Source organism: Dromiciops gliroides, chromosome 2, assembly GCF_019393635.1.
Source record: "Dromiciops gliroides isolate mDroGli1 chromosome 2, mDroGli1.pri, whole genome shotgun sequence".
NCBI classification, from domain to species: domain Eukaryota; kingdom Metazoa; phylum Chordata; class Mammalia; order Microbiotheria; family Microbiotheriidae; genus Dromiciops; species Dromiciops gliroides.
In genome coordinates, this window is record NC_057862.1 from 586,500,901 (window position 1) to 586,515,953 (window position 15,053).

Genomic DNA, 15,053 nt, shown 5'->3' on the forward strand with positions numbered 1-15,053 from the left:
ATTACGTTTTAAAACTCAGTGTGTTGACTCTAGTTTGGGTTTGGGCAACACAGCTGCATACTTGGTTGTTCTTACAGCACCAATAAACAGCAGCTGACCCCAGCCTTTGTCATCTCATTGGAACCCTTTGCCAGTTTAGAGCTACAGAAAACCAGGATTGCCTCTGGGTCATTCTCTCTGTCCTAGTAACTCATCTGCAAGGCCCAGCCCTGATCTGTGAGCTGAGATCCTGTGATTTCATAAAGTAGGGAAATTTTAACGTTGAAACTCAGTCTACTGATGTAGCTTGGCAGTTCATCTACAATTTAGAATTTATAGTTACCTGGGGATACCAAGAAGTTATTTGTCCCCTGTTGTACAGCTTGTATGCGTCCATGTCACCGCCTTGCCTTCCCCAGTCCAAGCTGGCCCCTTTAATCCCCAGAAATGTATAGTACCTTTCACAGCCTCTAAGGCAGATATTTTCCTTGACCCCTGGTCCCACTGATGATGTGGGATAATAGATAAAGGGTAAGTCTTGGAGCCAGAAAGATTTGGGTTCAAATCCTGTCTCATATACTTGCTAGTTATGTGGCCATGAGCAAATTACTTAACCTCTCTGGTTCTCCATTTTTTCATCTGTAAAATGGGGATGCCTACCTCATATTATTATTGTCTCAAATAATAAAATGTATGTAAAACATAGTATTTACATTGGTTATAAATTCAAGTCAGCTCTCTTAAATGTTAAGTAAGAAGTGAAATAGAGGATGATAAAACTATGCCGTGTCTGACCAGTGTCTATAGTCTGTAGCTAGTTGCTCTCAGAGAACTTTTCAGTTTGCCCATAGATATTTGGGTTAAATGTTTTGCCCGTGTGTTTAACTTGCTCATACACATACTCACGTGTGTAGTCATAGGTCGTACCCTTGCTCTCTTTTGGGTAGACAGTCTTTAGAGATTCCTGCGGTCAAAAATTCATTCCTTGTTTGCTAGTCTAGTGATGAGCCTGGTAATGTGGTTCATACGTGTGCGTGTACAGGAAATAAATACATATATCAAATCCATATTTAGGGTGAAGTTTAGGGTAGATGTTTCACTGAACTGGGTAAGAGTTCTCAAGTTTTCAGCATTCCTTTCAAAAATCTAGTTTCCCAAATGCTTGCCTTGGGGAAAAGGGGAATAGCTTTTTACTTGTGTCTTTAGCTCAGACTTAGTAGTTTGGGACTCCCCTTGTAAATTAGAAAAATACGTTAGAAATAAATGTATGATTTCATTGATTCTGATGCAACATTAGTGGTAAATCTGTAGGAGTGGAAGGGGATACCCCCCATTTAATTCCAGGCTCACTGCAAATCAAAGATGTTTGAATTTCTAATCTTTACTGAGAGTGAGGTCACTGCTAAATTTTAAAATACTAACTCCTCTAAAAAGAGGAGTTTTATTAGCAGATTAGTTATGTATTCAGTGCTGACGTTGAAACTTAATTTCACTGAACATTTTTTCCCCTTTTCTTTTTCTTTCTGGGTGTGACTAAACTGCCTACAGCATGCTGCATGGTTGCTGGTAAAACAGGAAATGGGGTGAGTAATTTGAGTAGGGATTTTTACAATCTTTTAAATACAGACTACCTGTTTTTTAAAAGTACTTTTACTATGTTTCTATTCTATAGGGTGCCTTCACTAGCTATTAGAGCAATTGACTGGAAAGAAAAACCTATTATCATTTGGGTTCATTGTGTTATCTTTCTCTAATCAGTTCCTTTGCATAGCAGAAGCTTACTAATTCATACTGATAGCTTTTTAAATCTTGGCAGCTTTAGCATGAATGTTACTAGATTTGCTAGGAAACCACATTACATAATACAGTTTGATGAGCTATTTTGACAAGAGAAATTTGTTTTCATCATTTAGGAAAGTTCATGGTACATTTGTGAATGTACTAGAAATTATAAAAATCTTAGTTCTATTATATGAGTTCTTGTTAGGTTCTTAAAGTAGATTTAGAATGACTGCTGGAGTTTATAATAAAATAATTTGCTGGTTAATATCATATCACTACTTTTTAAAGCAAAATGAGAAGAGTTTTTCACTTAAGTCATTTTAAAGGTAAAGATAAAGAGAGTTCAGGATTTTATACTTGATATTTATGTTAATGATGAATAAATTTTGTAGTCTCAGAATATAAAAATTTTAAACTAGTAGAGAAGCACAATGTGCTGATTACAAATCCTAAGTACTGTATTAAGGTATAATGTATTTTGGGTGAGTTTGTTGATGTATTTAAAAATAATACACATTGTTTTAATTCAGGTTTTTATCAGAATTATTCATAAAAATTTATTCTGTATGGTTTTGTTAGTTGTTATCTTCTGTCAACCAAATTTATTATTCTATATAAGAAAAATTTTATAATATTTACCTGAATTATTAACAGTAGTTATTTATCTGAGAATCCAGAAGGCAAATTCATTTTTTATTTAAAATTTGTAAAATATCTAAATTATATTAGTTACAGTAATAAGAACTTAGAACCACTACATAAAAAGTATTAGATTCTCCTGTCTAATTTAAATGATTTGGGGGAAATCACTCCCTTTTTTCCCTTATATCTTCATCTGGAAAATGGTAAAGCCATTTGTCAAAGACTTCAGGTTATTATGTAGCACATTAGTTCATGGTTCATAGATTAGTTCAGATCCTGATCTTTATACAGGGTGGGCCAAAGTTCATGAAGGAGTTTCAGTATTCAATAATACCTTTATTTTTTGCTTTTAATTTATAATACCATAGCATCCTGTACAGTATATGTAGGAAATGAATTTACATTACAAGTGAAACATCAAATCTTATAAATGGTAAAAATAAAGAAAAAATAATTTTCAAAAAGTTTTTAAAACATCACGACTTTTGGGGGCAGCTAGGCGGCGCAGTGGATAAAGCACTGGCCCTGGATTTAGGAGGACCTGAATTCAAATGCAGTATTTGTTCTTAAACTTTGAGAATGTTGTTTAGCCTGTTCAGGTCATAAATTCAATTTTAAAAATACATTAAGCATCTAATACGTGCAAAGGCCCTGTGCTCAGTCCTGAGGAGGCAAAGACAGAAACAGAAAATAAGCCTTCCCCTCAAGGGGCTTACATTCTATTTTTAAACGGTTTCTGAATTTGCATCTGCCCTATGTTTATTTTTATTGTTGTTCTCCTTCAGGGATTTAAAAAAATAAATGTGGCAGTAAAAGATTTCAGTTCTCCTAAAAAACTATAAAGCAGAAGGGTACAGACTACCAAAGCTCTTCCTCAGCATCAGGAGCTCCTGAAAAAGTAATCTAGAGGCACTACCATTAAAGAATTAATTGAGCAATCTCAATGAACTTGGTTGTATTGAAACTTTTAGACCAGATCTATTCCACTTTGGGTGATGTTTGTATTGTATTTATCCCACAAATTATGTAATTGGAATTATTATAAGCAGTATTTTGGAGAATCATTAGTTTCTTAGGAGGATTGAATGTGTCTTAATTAGAGCTAAACCCTACAGAGGACTTTGGGGATAGGTAAGTGCACATTTCTGGTTTGTTACATGTTATATAAATCCCTTTAGAATAATTAAGATTCAATTTTCAAAACCATATAAACCTGGAAATTTTGTTAAGTATTTATTTTGTAGTAAAGGAAAATACTTCAGAAATGTCTCAGTCTTTTCCCGTGACTTCTTGACATTGTGTGTGTGTGTGTGTGTGTGTGTGTGTGTGTCCACATGTACACACGGTGGGAGGGGGACAGGAGGGGGAGAAGAAGTACATTCAGAAGCCAGTTTTAAAGAATTGAGATTCTTTAGAATTATTTGAAATTTTAGAGATTTTGTTGTGTAACTATTTCTTTCAAAACTGTAATGAATAACCATTTGAACATTTAAAAGAATTTCTTCTTGTTCATACTTTAATCTAGAAGATAAACCTTTTAAAATTATATGTTCTGTATTTCACCTGTTTTTCCTATTCTTCAGAACATACTTGACATGTAAGTTAATCCATATACTTCCCATTTATTCATGTTCTTATCAAAGGAACATTAAAATGTGAAAAGTAAAATTATCAATCATATTATAGTGATTATTTTCAGAAATAGTAGGATTTTTTTTATCCACTTGGTGTTTCCTATTGGATTGTTAAACCAATCTCTTGAGTAATCATGGCTCTCATTGCAAAGGTCCCTGTAATGTTTTGAGTCTTACGTGGTGGTATTTGCACCAGGAGGACTGCAACAGGGACTCTCTATTTCATTTGGACTTTGTATAAACAAGAAAATTCGGCTGGTTGTCCATTCCACTTCCTTAGTATATTAATACATATATCCAGGACAGACATTGTAAATGGTCAATAAGCCATATCCACAATTAAACTGAAGAGAGCAGGCTCAATTGCAGTTGGGGAAAATATTTAGTGGCAAACTGCTCTCTGATACACACACAAAATCCCATTTAAAAAATTCCATCGTTCTCCTGCTCATGTTATATGCTTGCAAATCTTGGAATACCACTGTCTCCAGAGATTCTAGTTTGTGTGTCCAAAGGACAATACATAGGGAAACATAATGGACACGAGCAGGCTATTGCACATTTTAAAGATGATCTGTGTAGAAGTTGTCTTGTAAGATATAGGTGTTATCTGAGGAATTTACTTTTAGAAAAGTGATTTTCCTAAAGCGCAGGTCTGACCATGTCTCTCCCTTCTTCAGTAAGTTCCATTGGTTTTCTATTGCCTCTTGAATCAAATACAGACTCTTCTGTTTGGTATTTAAAGCCCTTCACAAACTGCCTCTCCTGCCTACTTTTACAGGCTCATTACCATTTGTTTACTCCTCTTCCCATTTCTGTTGCTTTCATCTACCAAGCCCCTACTCACTTTCCTAGTATTCTCATCCTGGCTCATCTTTCTACCCTATCCTCTGTCATCACCCTTCAGCACTTGAATATTCATGTAGACAAACCCTATGACTGAAAAATTCCTTGACCTCAACTCCTGTCATCTGACTTCAGCTAAATGTTGTCATTGTTACACCCTGCACTTTACCATCTCTTGTAATTCCATTACCTCCTATAGCCAGTATTCCACTCCCCAGTCATAATTTCTTATCCCTTTCATCTGTCCCACTCACTTATACTTTGTCTATATAGTGATCTCTAGTCCTTTAATCAATACCTATGTTCCTGGTCTGTTTCCTCTATTGCCTCCATACTTAGTCATGACTTCCTGGTCTGCTTCTTATATCCCACATTATTTCAATAGCTACCATGCTAATAGTCCTTAAATTCCATTATTCTCACCCTGTGAATCTATATCCCTCGGTAATTTCTATCTGTTTTGTCTTCACCTGTTCCAGGGCTGGAGTCACTGGAGAAAGTAATGAAATTGAATTTATTTTGCCTGCTACAAATTTATGATGCATAAGGTCAAATTGATCCTTACCATTTGTATTCTACCTTTATCAATTCCCTCTATTATCCAGTTACTATTCTAAACTTTTTTCTTTATTTTTCCAACTGTAGATACCCCACCACATATATACTTATAGTAAATGACATAACTTCCTATTTCTCTGAAAGTCCAGCCACAGGAAGCTTTCTCCATTCTTCTAGGCTATTCTCAGAACTTTTATGTTCTCATCTTTTTCTCTGGTAAAAAGAGACGTAGTCCTACTTTTTACCTCTACCTACATATTTAGTCCTTTTAACCCTGTCATCTCCAGGATCTTGATGCAACAGTTAACCCCCCTCATATTGTGAATATAATCAACAAGAAAAACATATTTATTAAGTACCTCTTATGTGTAATAGGTACCATGCTAGGTGCTGGGAGTACAAGTAAAAAAAAAAACCAAAAGAACAAAAACCAAAGTAATCCCTAATCAAAGTGAGCTGTGAACTTCTATGTACAGTTAGACTTGAAAGTAGTATATATTAAATTTCACAGTATAGTGACATTCTTGTATTTGTTTATGACCCTTTTCCCCCCTTTAAAATTTTTTCTGTGCATTTTAAAATGTTTAATGATGTTCTTTTTGGACATATCTAATGCTGAAATTTGTTTTGCTTGACCATGCATATTTGTAAATAGATTTCTTGTTTTTGTTTGCTTTCTCAGTGGGTGGGGAATGGGGAGGTAGAGGGAGAGAATTTAGAAACAAATATAAAATAATATTGAATTTTTTTTAAAAGAAAGAAAGAAAAGGAGCCCATCTTCCTTGCTTTTACCAATACCAATCACTGGTGTGCTTCTTCCAATGGGCAGGTATGTCCAATAGCCCTGGGAAGGGCAGTGCCCCCCGACCACCAGTTCTGCTTCTAAACCCTGCCCCTGCAGCTATTAGCACAGGAGGCAAACCCCAGTAGAGATTCAACCTTGCCACTATTTCTGTAGATGCTGTCAAAGTCCTTGGCATTCTCAGATGGTTGAAAATTCAAAAACAGAAACATTATTGATCAAAACAATAGTCAGGAATTTGTGTTAATGTCTTTTTTGCTGCAGTATCCCAAGGGCCATGGTGTCTTTCCATCTGACTTGCATTTGAAGCTGTTGTCTTCTCTGTTAGAATGTGATCTCCTTGAGAGTAGGGCCTGTCATACTTTTTCTTTGTATCCCCAGTGCTTTGCACAGAGTAAGTACTTCATTTACTCATGCAAGTTATAGAGGTTCACAGCCTTGCTGTTATCCTTAACTCTTCTCTCTCACCCCAAAGATATGATCAGTTGCCAAACCTTGTCATTTCTAGCTCTATAGCATCTTTTCTATCTGACTCCTCTCAGCTCACATCTACCACCTTAATTCAAGTTCACATCACCTTTTGCTTAGACACTCTTTTGTGTGTTTCTGCCTCAGGTCTTCCAACTCCAATCTGTCTTCTATGCAGCCCCTTATTCATTATACTCTATTGGCTCCCATTTGCCTCAAGTACCAAATAGAAGCACTGTATGCTATTTAAAGGTCTTTACAAAATGGCCCCTTTTTACCTTTCCAGTTGGTGGTGGTGTAGTAGATAGAGTGCTGGGCCTGCAGTCAGAAATACTTGAGTTCAGATCCAGCCACCAGCTGTGTGACCTTAGACAAGTCATTTCACCTCTGCTTTCCTCAATTTCCTCATCTGTAAAATGGGGATAAGAATAGCATCAAACTCCCAGCTTGTTGTGAGGATCAAATAAGATAATTGTAAAGTGCTTACCACATGGCACATAGTAAGTGCTATATAAATGCTATTATCATTTTTAGTATTTTTATTATTAATTATTCATAGACCTTACCTATTAGAATAGGTAACAAGGAAACACAACTATCACTCTTTGCAGATGGTATGTTATACTTAGAAAATCCTAGAGAATCAACTAAAAAACTACTTGAAATTATTAACAACCTTAGCAAAGGTGCAGGACACAAAAGAAACCCACATAAATCATCAGCATTTCTATATATTACCAACAAAGTTCAGCAACAAAAGACAGAGAAATTCCATTTAAAATAACAGTGGACAATATAAAATACTTGGGAGTCTATCTGTCAAGACAAACCCAGGAACTATACCTAGTCTAATTTCTTTAATTTCTTTTTCTTTTTTTATTGCTATAGCTACCAATTCTAGTACAATATTAAATAATAGGGGTGATAATGGGCATCCTTGCTTTACCCCTGATTGTATTGAGAAGGCTTCTAGCTTATCTCCATTACAGATAATACTTGCTGATGGTTTTAGATAAATAGTATTTATCATTTTAAGGTAAGCTCCACTTATTCCTATTTTCTAGTGTTTTTAATAGGAATGGGTGCTGTATTTTGTCAAAGGCCTTTTATACATATCTATTGAGATAATCATATGATTTCTGTTGGTTTTGCTATTGATATGGTCAATTATGCTGATAGTTTTCCTAATGATGTTGAACCAGCCCTGCATTTCTGGTATAAATCTCACCTGGTCATAGTGTATTATCCTTGTAATGTATTGCTATAATCATTTTGCTAGTATTTTATTTAAAATTTTTGCATTAATATTCATTAGGGAGATTGGTCTATAATTTTCTTTCTCTGTTTTGGCTCTTCCTGGTTTTGGTATCAACATCATATTTGTCTGATAAAAGGAATATGGTAGGACTCCTTCACTTATTTTCTCAAATAGTTTAGATAGTATTGGGATTAATTGTTCTTTAAATGTTTGGTAGAATTACTTGTGAATCCATCTTAAACCAATTATTCCTAATCATGGCTTCACTATTTCTATCTGTAGGACCACCACTCAGTTTCCTACAAATGAAACTTTGGGCTTGTCTTTTGCTCTTTACCCTTTGTGAGATTAAAATTGGATATTAGATCATAAATCTACCCTACTTAACCTTTCCCTTAATTTATCTCCCAAACTAGTAAATGGAAGAAGCTTCTGGTTTTCTAGATAGACCTTTTATTGTATGGTAGTCACAAGGTGATGTTGATTAGAAGGATAGGAAAGTAGAAATACAATACAAATCGTCTTAAGTCTAGGCTTACCAAAAGTAGAAGGCCACCTTTGGGGCAAGAGACTGAGTCAAGCGCGTGCTATTAACCGAGAGCCGGGCCGAGTCAAACTCCAGTCTGCGTCTGTCTGTGTAGCGCAGCCAGGAGACCAGTGGAGCAGGAAAAAAAGCCCCACTTCCGTTCTCTCCTTGCCTTTTAAGCTCACACCCCGGAAGTCGAGTGCTCAGCAGGCAATCTGGCGTGCGTCGCAGGCGGACTGGTGTGCGTAGCTCATGCTGTTGGTCTCCTCCCCAAAAGGGTGGCCCTAAAAAAAAAACTGGCGTCTCTCCATTATCTAACCGACTGTTAAAACTTTTTACCACACCTTCTTCCTACCATTCCCATCTAATCAGTTACCAGATCCCGTCAGTTCTTCAATTCACAATTATATATTCTTTCCTGTCTCTTTATTCCTATTTTTACCACTCTAGTATTGCCTTCATTGCCACTTACCTTGACTACTATTATAGCCTCCTAACATCTCCCATACAATTCATCCTTCATCCTACCTAGTTTCTAGAATAATCTTCCTTATGTATGGATCTGGATGAATCATACTCCTTTAAAATATTCAGCTTCCTATTGCCTATCTATAGATTTCAGACTCCTCTTATTAGCATTCAGGGATATCTGCAGTATGTTGTCATATCACCTTTTCAGCCTCCTAGTATTCCCTACCATGCATCCTACAGTGTAGCCAAGTCATGCTCTTCTCACCAAATGATCTGTAACTTCCTTTTTCTGTGTCTTTGTTTATGGTTGTTCCTGTACATAGAATGTCCTTTCTCATGCCCTATACCTGCTCAATTTTACCCTGTCCTTTAAAGCCTATATCACCTGACAACTTCTTGATGAGGTCTTCTCTGATGTTTCTTCCTATCTCTCCCAATGGCCTTCTTTCCTGTGCTTCACACAATAATGTTTTCTGACTCTAGTGTAATTATCATGTACTACTAGATATAATAATTATGTTTCTATAAGCTCCATGCAGCAGGAATCATGTTCAATGTCCCTCAACATTTACCACAGTGTTCTGCATTCAATAGGTACTTAATAGTTGTTTTCTGAATGGATATTGAATAGTTGGAACCCTAACATACTTTTTGTGGATTTTTAGAACCCATGACGTGGTTATACAGTTTTCATCCAGTATTGCACTGGTTTACTTGTCAAAATTATAATAATACTTCTTATTTCATTCCTTCAAGGATATGGTGTTTTGTTAACATGGGTATTACCTCTAGTAACACAGATGGAATCCCTCTGTAATTGAGTAGGTGGACTTTGAAAGTTGCTGTGACCAAATAGTTGATTATCTTTTAACCAACCTGGTTATGAGCCTCTCCAAATTTAGCTCACCTGGTTCTCATACAACAGATACACAGCCTATTCTGGTCCCATATTTAAAGCCTTTCCAACTTGTTAGGGCCTGCTGTGATGAGGAATCAGAGTTGGAGTGTAGCAAAGAATTCTTTTCATTTCATGTCTCTACAACATTAATTTTTCTAGAACTTTCTGTTCTGTAAACATTAGAATCCACCTGGTCATAAGCAAACATGCTAATTCTAAATCAGGAAAAAATTCAGCTTGCTAGTGAAAGTATTTTACATATGCTATAAAATCATTTAATAACTATTTTTTCCCTGCTTCTGGTCCTTGATAGAAAAAAAAAAAAGAACTTGCCATGCTGAAACTCATATCCTTTTTTTTTAATGATGTTCAGGAAACAGGGCCTATCACTGGGAAGAGATGATATTGTTCAGCTTAAAGAAGCCTACAAATGGATTACTCATCCTTTGTTCTCGGAGGAGCTGGGTGTTCCTGTTGATGGAAAGGTATTAAGTAATAATAGTGTTCATTTCTTCCATGTTCTTTCTTGTTTTGCAAGTCTTATCTTCTTAAAATATTGATGAGATCCTCTTAAAGTTCTCTTTACTCTAAACAATATCTTGGATAAACATAAGACTTCTCTAATTTCCTAATTTTAAGATGTAGCATCCAAGCCTTTTTCAGACTTTTCTTATTTAAAAAAAATGTTTATAACATTACTGGTTGTTCATCAGCACATGCAGTTCTGTTTTTCATGAGTTTCTACGAACCTGCCCTGAATGGAATACGTTAGAATGTTTCTTGTCATGCCCACAGCAGCAGAAGAAAATATAGTAATTTAAAGAGAGCATTTAGTATAGTAGGGAGAACTGCTTGTGGCCCTGGTAGCCTGATGATCCACCTGGGACCAGGTGTATAGAAGGGGAGGAACCAGAAACTTGGCTAGATCCTTGAGTATTGGATTGTCCATGGGATCATCGGGACTTCTCTAACCCCCTGGTGGCTGAGGTTAAAAAACAGGAGTCAGGGGCCTTGCTGGGCAGCTGCAGCCCATCTTCTGCTGGGTGGAGAGTTGCTGTGCTGCCCTTCTCCCTTAGGTGGCTCAAAGGACACAGAACACTCTGTGGTCAAGTAGTCTGCTTCTGTTCTTCATCTGGGACTCCCGAGGTCTTTCTGAGTACCCAGCCAAGAATTATGTATTAATCCGGAAGTGTGTGTGTGTGTGTGTGTGTGTGTGCGCGCGCGCATGTGTACATGCATGTGCACTGACTCCCTGAGGTAAGAAAGGTTCCCTCTGAAAGGACAAAGATGACTCCAGTCAGTATTGAGATTTTTGGTTTTCTTTTCTTTCCTTCTTTTTTTTTAAACCCCTTGGATGACTGAGCCAAGAGGAGGACTCCACATCCCCTTACTGGTGTTTGCTGCCTCTATTGATGCACATGGTGTTCTGTGGACATCACCCTTGGATAATAGAGCTGAAGAGATACTGCCTGAGAGCTCCACAAACATCTGTGCTAGTATATGCTAGAGCTAATCCTCTTTGGTTGTAGGACTGAACTTTCACCCTATTAGGATTCAAGTGCAGAGTTCTCCAGGGTGTTTTCTCCTGCTACCCACCCCCAGTCTCCCAGAAAAAAAGATCATCAAGATTCCACCAGCCTTTCTCAAACCAACTGAGAGCTGCTATCATCCCTCTGATCTCCAGAAGCACAGGGCATGATCTCCCTGCTGGCTCTTGTATCCTGCTTTAGCCTACTCTTTTTTCCTAATCCAGAATCCAGCAAACAGCCACATTCCTAGCACTGTACCAGCTCTATGCTGCTTCCTTCCCTCCCTGTCTCTCTTTGTATCACTCATAGTGGGACATTTTTAGAAAATAGTGTGTCTTTTTTATTCATTTAGAATTTCATTTTTCCCAAATTACACGTGAAAACAAATTTTAACATCGACTTTTAAAACTTTTGTGTTCCAAATTCTCTTCCACCCACCCTCCCTTAAGAACTCAAGCAATTCAATATAAGTGATACATGTGTAGTCATGCAAAACATTCCACATTACGTAGGTTGTGAAAGATGACAGACAAAAAAAACTTTAGAAAAAGGAACTAACAAAAAATTATGCTTCAATCTGTATTGAGATATCATCAGTTCTTTTGCTATAGATGGATTGCATTTTTCATAAGTCCTTCAGAGTTGTGTCTTGAATCATTGTATTGATGAAAGTAACTAAGTCATTCATGGCAGATCATCTTACAATATTGCTGTTATTTTGTATACAGTACATTTCACTTTGTATCAGCTCATGGAAGTCTTTCCGGGTTTTTCTGATAGCATCCTGCTTATCATTTTTTTTTATAGTAAACTCCATTTATATAGTACTTTAAAGAGAGATTTTCTTATGATAAACTCATGATGTTGATTATTGCACCAATAATAGATAACATTTATATAGTACCTTATACATGACAAAGAATGATCTTCACAATAGCCCAGCAAAGTAGGTACCATATGTTTTATCATCATTATCATCGTCACCACCATCATCATCTTACATTGCTCTTGTCTCTGCTTCAAATTTTTTTCACAGTTAATATTGCTGACTGTGTTTCCCTACATACTATTCCCTCCCCATAGTATTTACTCTATTTTCTATCTTCTTTCACCCTATCCCTTCTCAAAAGTGTTTTGTTTCTGACTGCCCCCATCTGCCCTCCCTTCCTTCAACCCCTTCCCCTGCTTATCTCCTTCACCTCCTACTTTCCTGCAGGGTAAGATAGATTACTATACACAATCAAGTGTGTATGCTTTTCCCTCTTTGAGCCAATTCTGGTGAGAGTAAGGCTCACTCACTCCCCTGTACCTCCCCCATCTAACCTTCCACTCCATAAGCTTTATCTTCTTCTATATGAGATACTTTACCCCATTCCACCTCTCCCTTTCCCTTTCTCCCAGTGCATTCCTCTTACCCCTTAACTTTATTTTTTTAAAGCTATCATCCTTTTATATTCAATTCACACCTGTGCCTTTTGTCTAAGAATATTCCATTCAGCTGCCCTAATAATGAGAAAGTTCTTATGAGTTACAAGTATCATCTTCCTATGTAGGAATGTAAACAGTTTAACCTTTTAATATCCCTTATGCTTTCTTTTCCCTGTTTACCTTTTTATGTTTCTCTAGAGCCTTGTATTTGAAAGTCAGATTTTCTCTTCAGCTCAGGTCTTTTCATTGTGAATGCCTAAAAGTCCTTTCTTTCATTGAATTCCCATTTTTCCCCCTGAAAGATTATACTCAGTTTTGCTGGGTAGGTGATTCTTGGTTGTAATCCCAGTTCCTTTGCCCTCCGTAATATCATATTCCAAGCCCTCTGATCCTTTAATGTCAAAGCTGCTAAATCTTGTGTTAGCCTGACTGTGGCTCCATCATACTTGAATTGTTTCTTTCTGGCTGCTTGCAATATTTTCTTCTTGATCTGGGAGTTCTGGAATTTGGCTATAATATTCCTAGAGGTTTTCATTTTGGGATCTCTTTCAGGAGGTGATTGTTGGGTTCTTTCAATTTCTGAAAATAGTGTGTTTTGCTAAAAACAAAACACAAAACCCCACTGTATTACACACATGTAAATAGATATTTTTTTTAAAAAATGCTTTTCTTGATCAAATCAAATGTTTATCAACACTCTACTGTATGCAGATCACCTTAAAACTTTATCACTGTTGTCAGCTAGCATTCATTGTCATTTTCTCATGTCTCCCTGGCAGAGTGGTAGATATAGGTCTTATCCGAGGACCAAGAAGGGGCAATGGAACTTATAGGAGGAACATGACAACAATTTCTGTAGACTGGCGTTTATTTAGCCTTTTAAGGTTTGCAAAGTACTTGTCCTCACAACTACTCCCATTTTACCAATGAGGAAACTGAGGCCCAAGACCATCTAGTTAGTATTTGTCTGAAACTGAATTTGAACTCGGGTCCTCCCAACTGCAGATTCAGTCAGTGCTCATTATGCCTTCTAGCTGCCTTATACAGCTAGTATGGAAAAAAGGCTTGGCCTTTTTTTTTTCCTCTGGCTTGTCCTTTTTTTACCTGACTTTTATTGGTTAGTCTGTGATTCAACCCATAATATCTCTCTCTGTTAAATTATGAGCAATAGTGTAATGATCCTTAAACTAAATGACTCTGAAACTAACTTTTGTAAAGAGCAAGGGGTCTAACATTTGTAGCATCCTGGACTCCTTTGGCAGCTCAGTAAAAGCCTATGGACTCCTTCTCAGGATAGTATTTTTTTAAATACATAACATAAAATCCATAGGATTTTATAAGAAACCAGTTATATTGAAATACAATTATTGGAGCAGCTAGGTGACACAGTGGATAAAGCACCAGCCCTGGATTCAGGAAGACCTGAGTTCAAATCAGGCCTCAGACACTTGACACTTTACTAGCTGTGTGATCCTGGGCAAGTCATTTAACCTTCATTGTCCCGCCAAAAAAAAAAGAAAGAAAGAAAAGAAAAGAAAAAAGAAATATAATTAGCAAAAAAATATTTTAATCTAAATTCATAGACAACCCCAGGTTAAGAACCCCCACTATAGAACACTGAAGCTTATACTACTAGTAAATAAAGTAGTACATGATAGTAAGGAGATCTTGATCTCCCTACTTCAACAAAAACAGGTGAGAAACTAGCTAGTTTTATCACTAGTTAATACAGCATAGCAATGTCACCCTTTCAGAAGTAAATTTTGTACCATTACTCTTATTATTCAAACTTCCTGAACTTTTAGATTCAGTTTTCACATTTCCTATATGAGCGCACTCATGTAGTATATTTAGGTACTTATTTAAAATGTCACCATTGATTAGAGTTTCTGATTTAGTTCTGTTTTCCCAAGTTCAGTACCTTTATGCTTTCAGAATTTAGAACCAAGTCAGTAACACATTCAGTCAGTATTATTCTCTGTACTACCTGAATTTAAATGCGCCACATTTAATTTTTTTGGCCCAACATATTCATTTACAGTAGCAAGAATCTTAATAGAAGGTGGAAAAGAGCCATCATATATTAAATTATCATTTGCATGTACTGTTATAATTTTTCTTTCATAGCTTACTAGTCTGAACAGTTAAGGTTCTTGATGTAGCTCACTGATTATTTAATAAATACCTGCTGATTGAATCAATCTCTGTAGTCAGTACTCAGTGACATTACTT

The 15,053-nt window shown here is 36.5% G+C and overlaps 1 protein-coding gene across 3 annotated transcripts in view; it reads left to right on the forward strand.

The window, feature by feature from the left end:
* Positions 1-15,053, forward strand: part of PUS10 (pseudouridine synthase 10) — a 106,107-nt gene that overhangs the window by 50,414 nt on the left and 40,640 nt on the right. For 2 of the 3 annotated variants that reach the window (XM_043985407.1, XM_043985408.1), the window contains 2 exons: positions 1,528-1,562; positions 10,238-10,349. In XM_043985407.1, coding sequence (XP_043841342.1) covers positions 1,528-1,562; positions 10,238-10,349 — 147 coding nt within the window. The remainder of the gene's footprint in view (positions 1-1,527; positions 1,563-10,237; positions 10,350-15,053) is intronic. The other variant, XM_043985409.1, reaches the window with a different exon arrangement.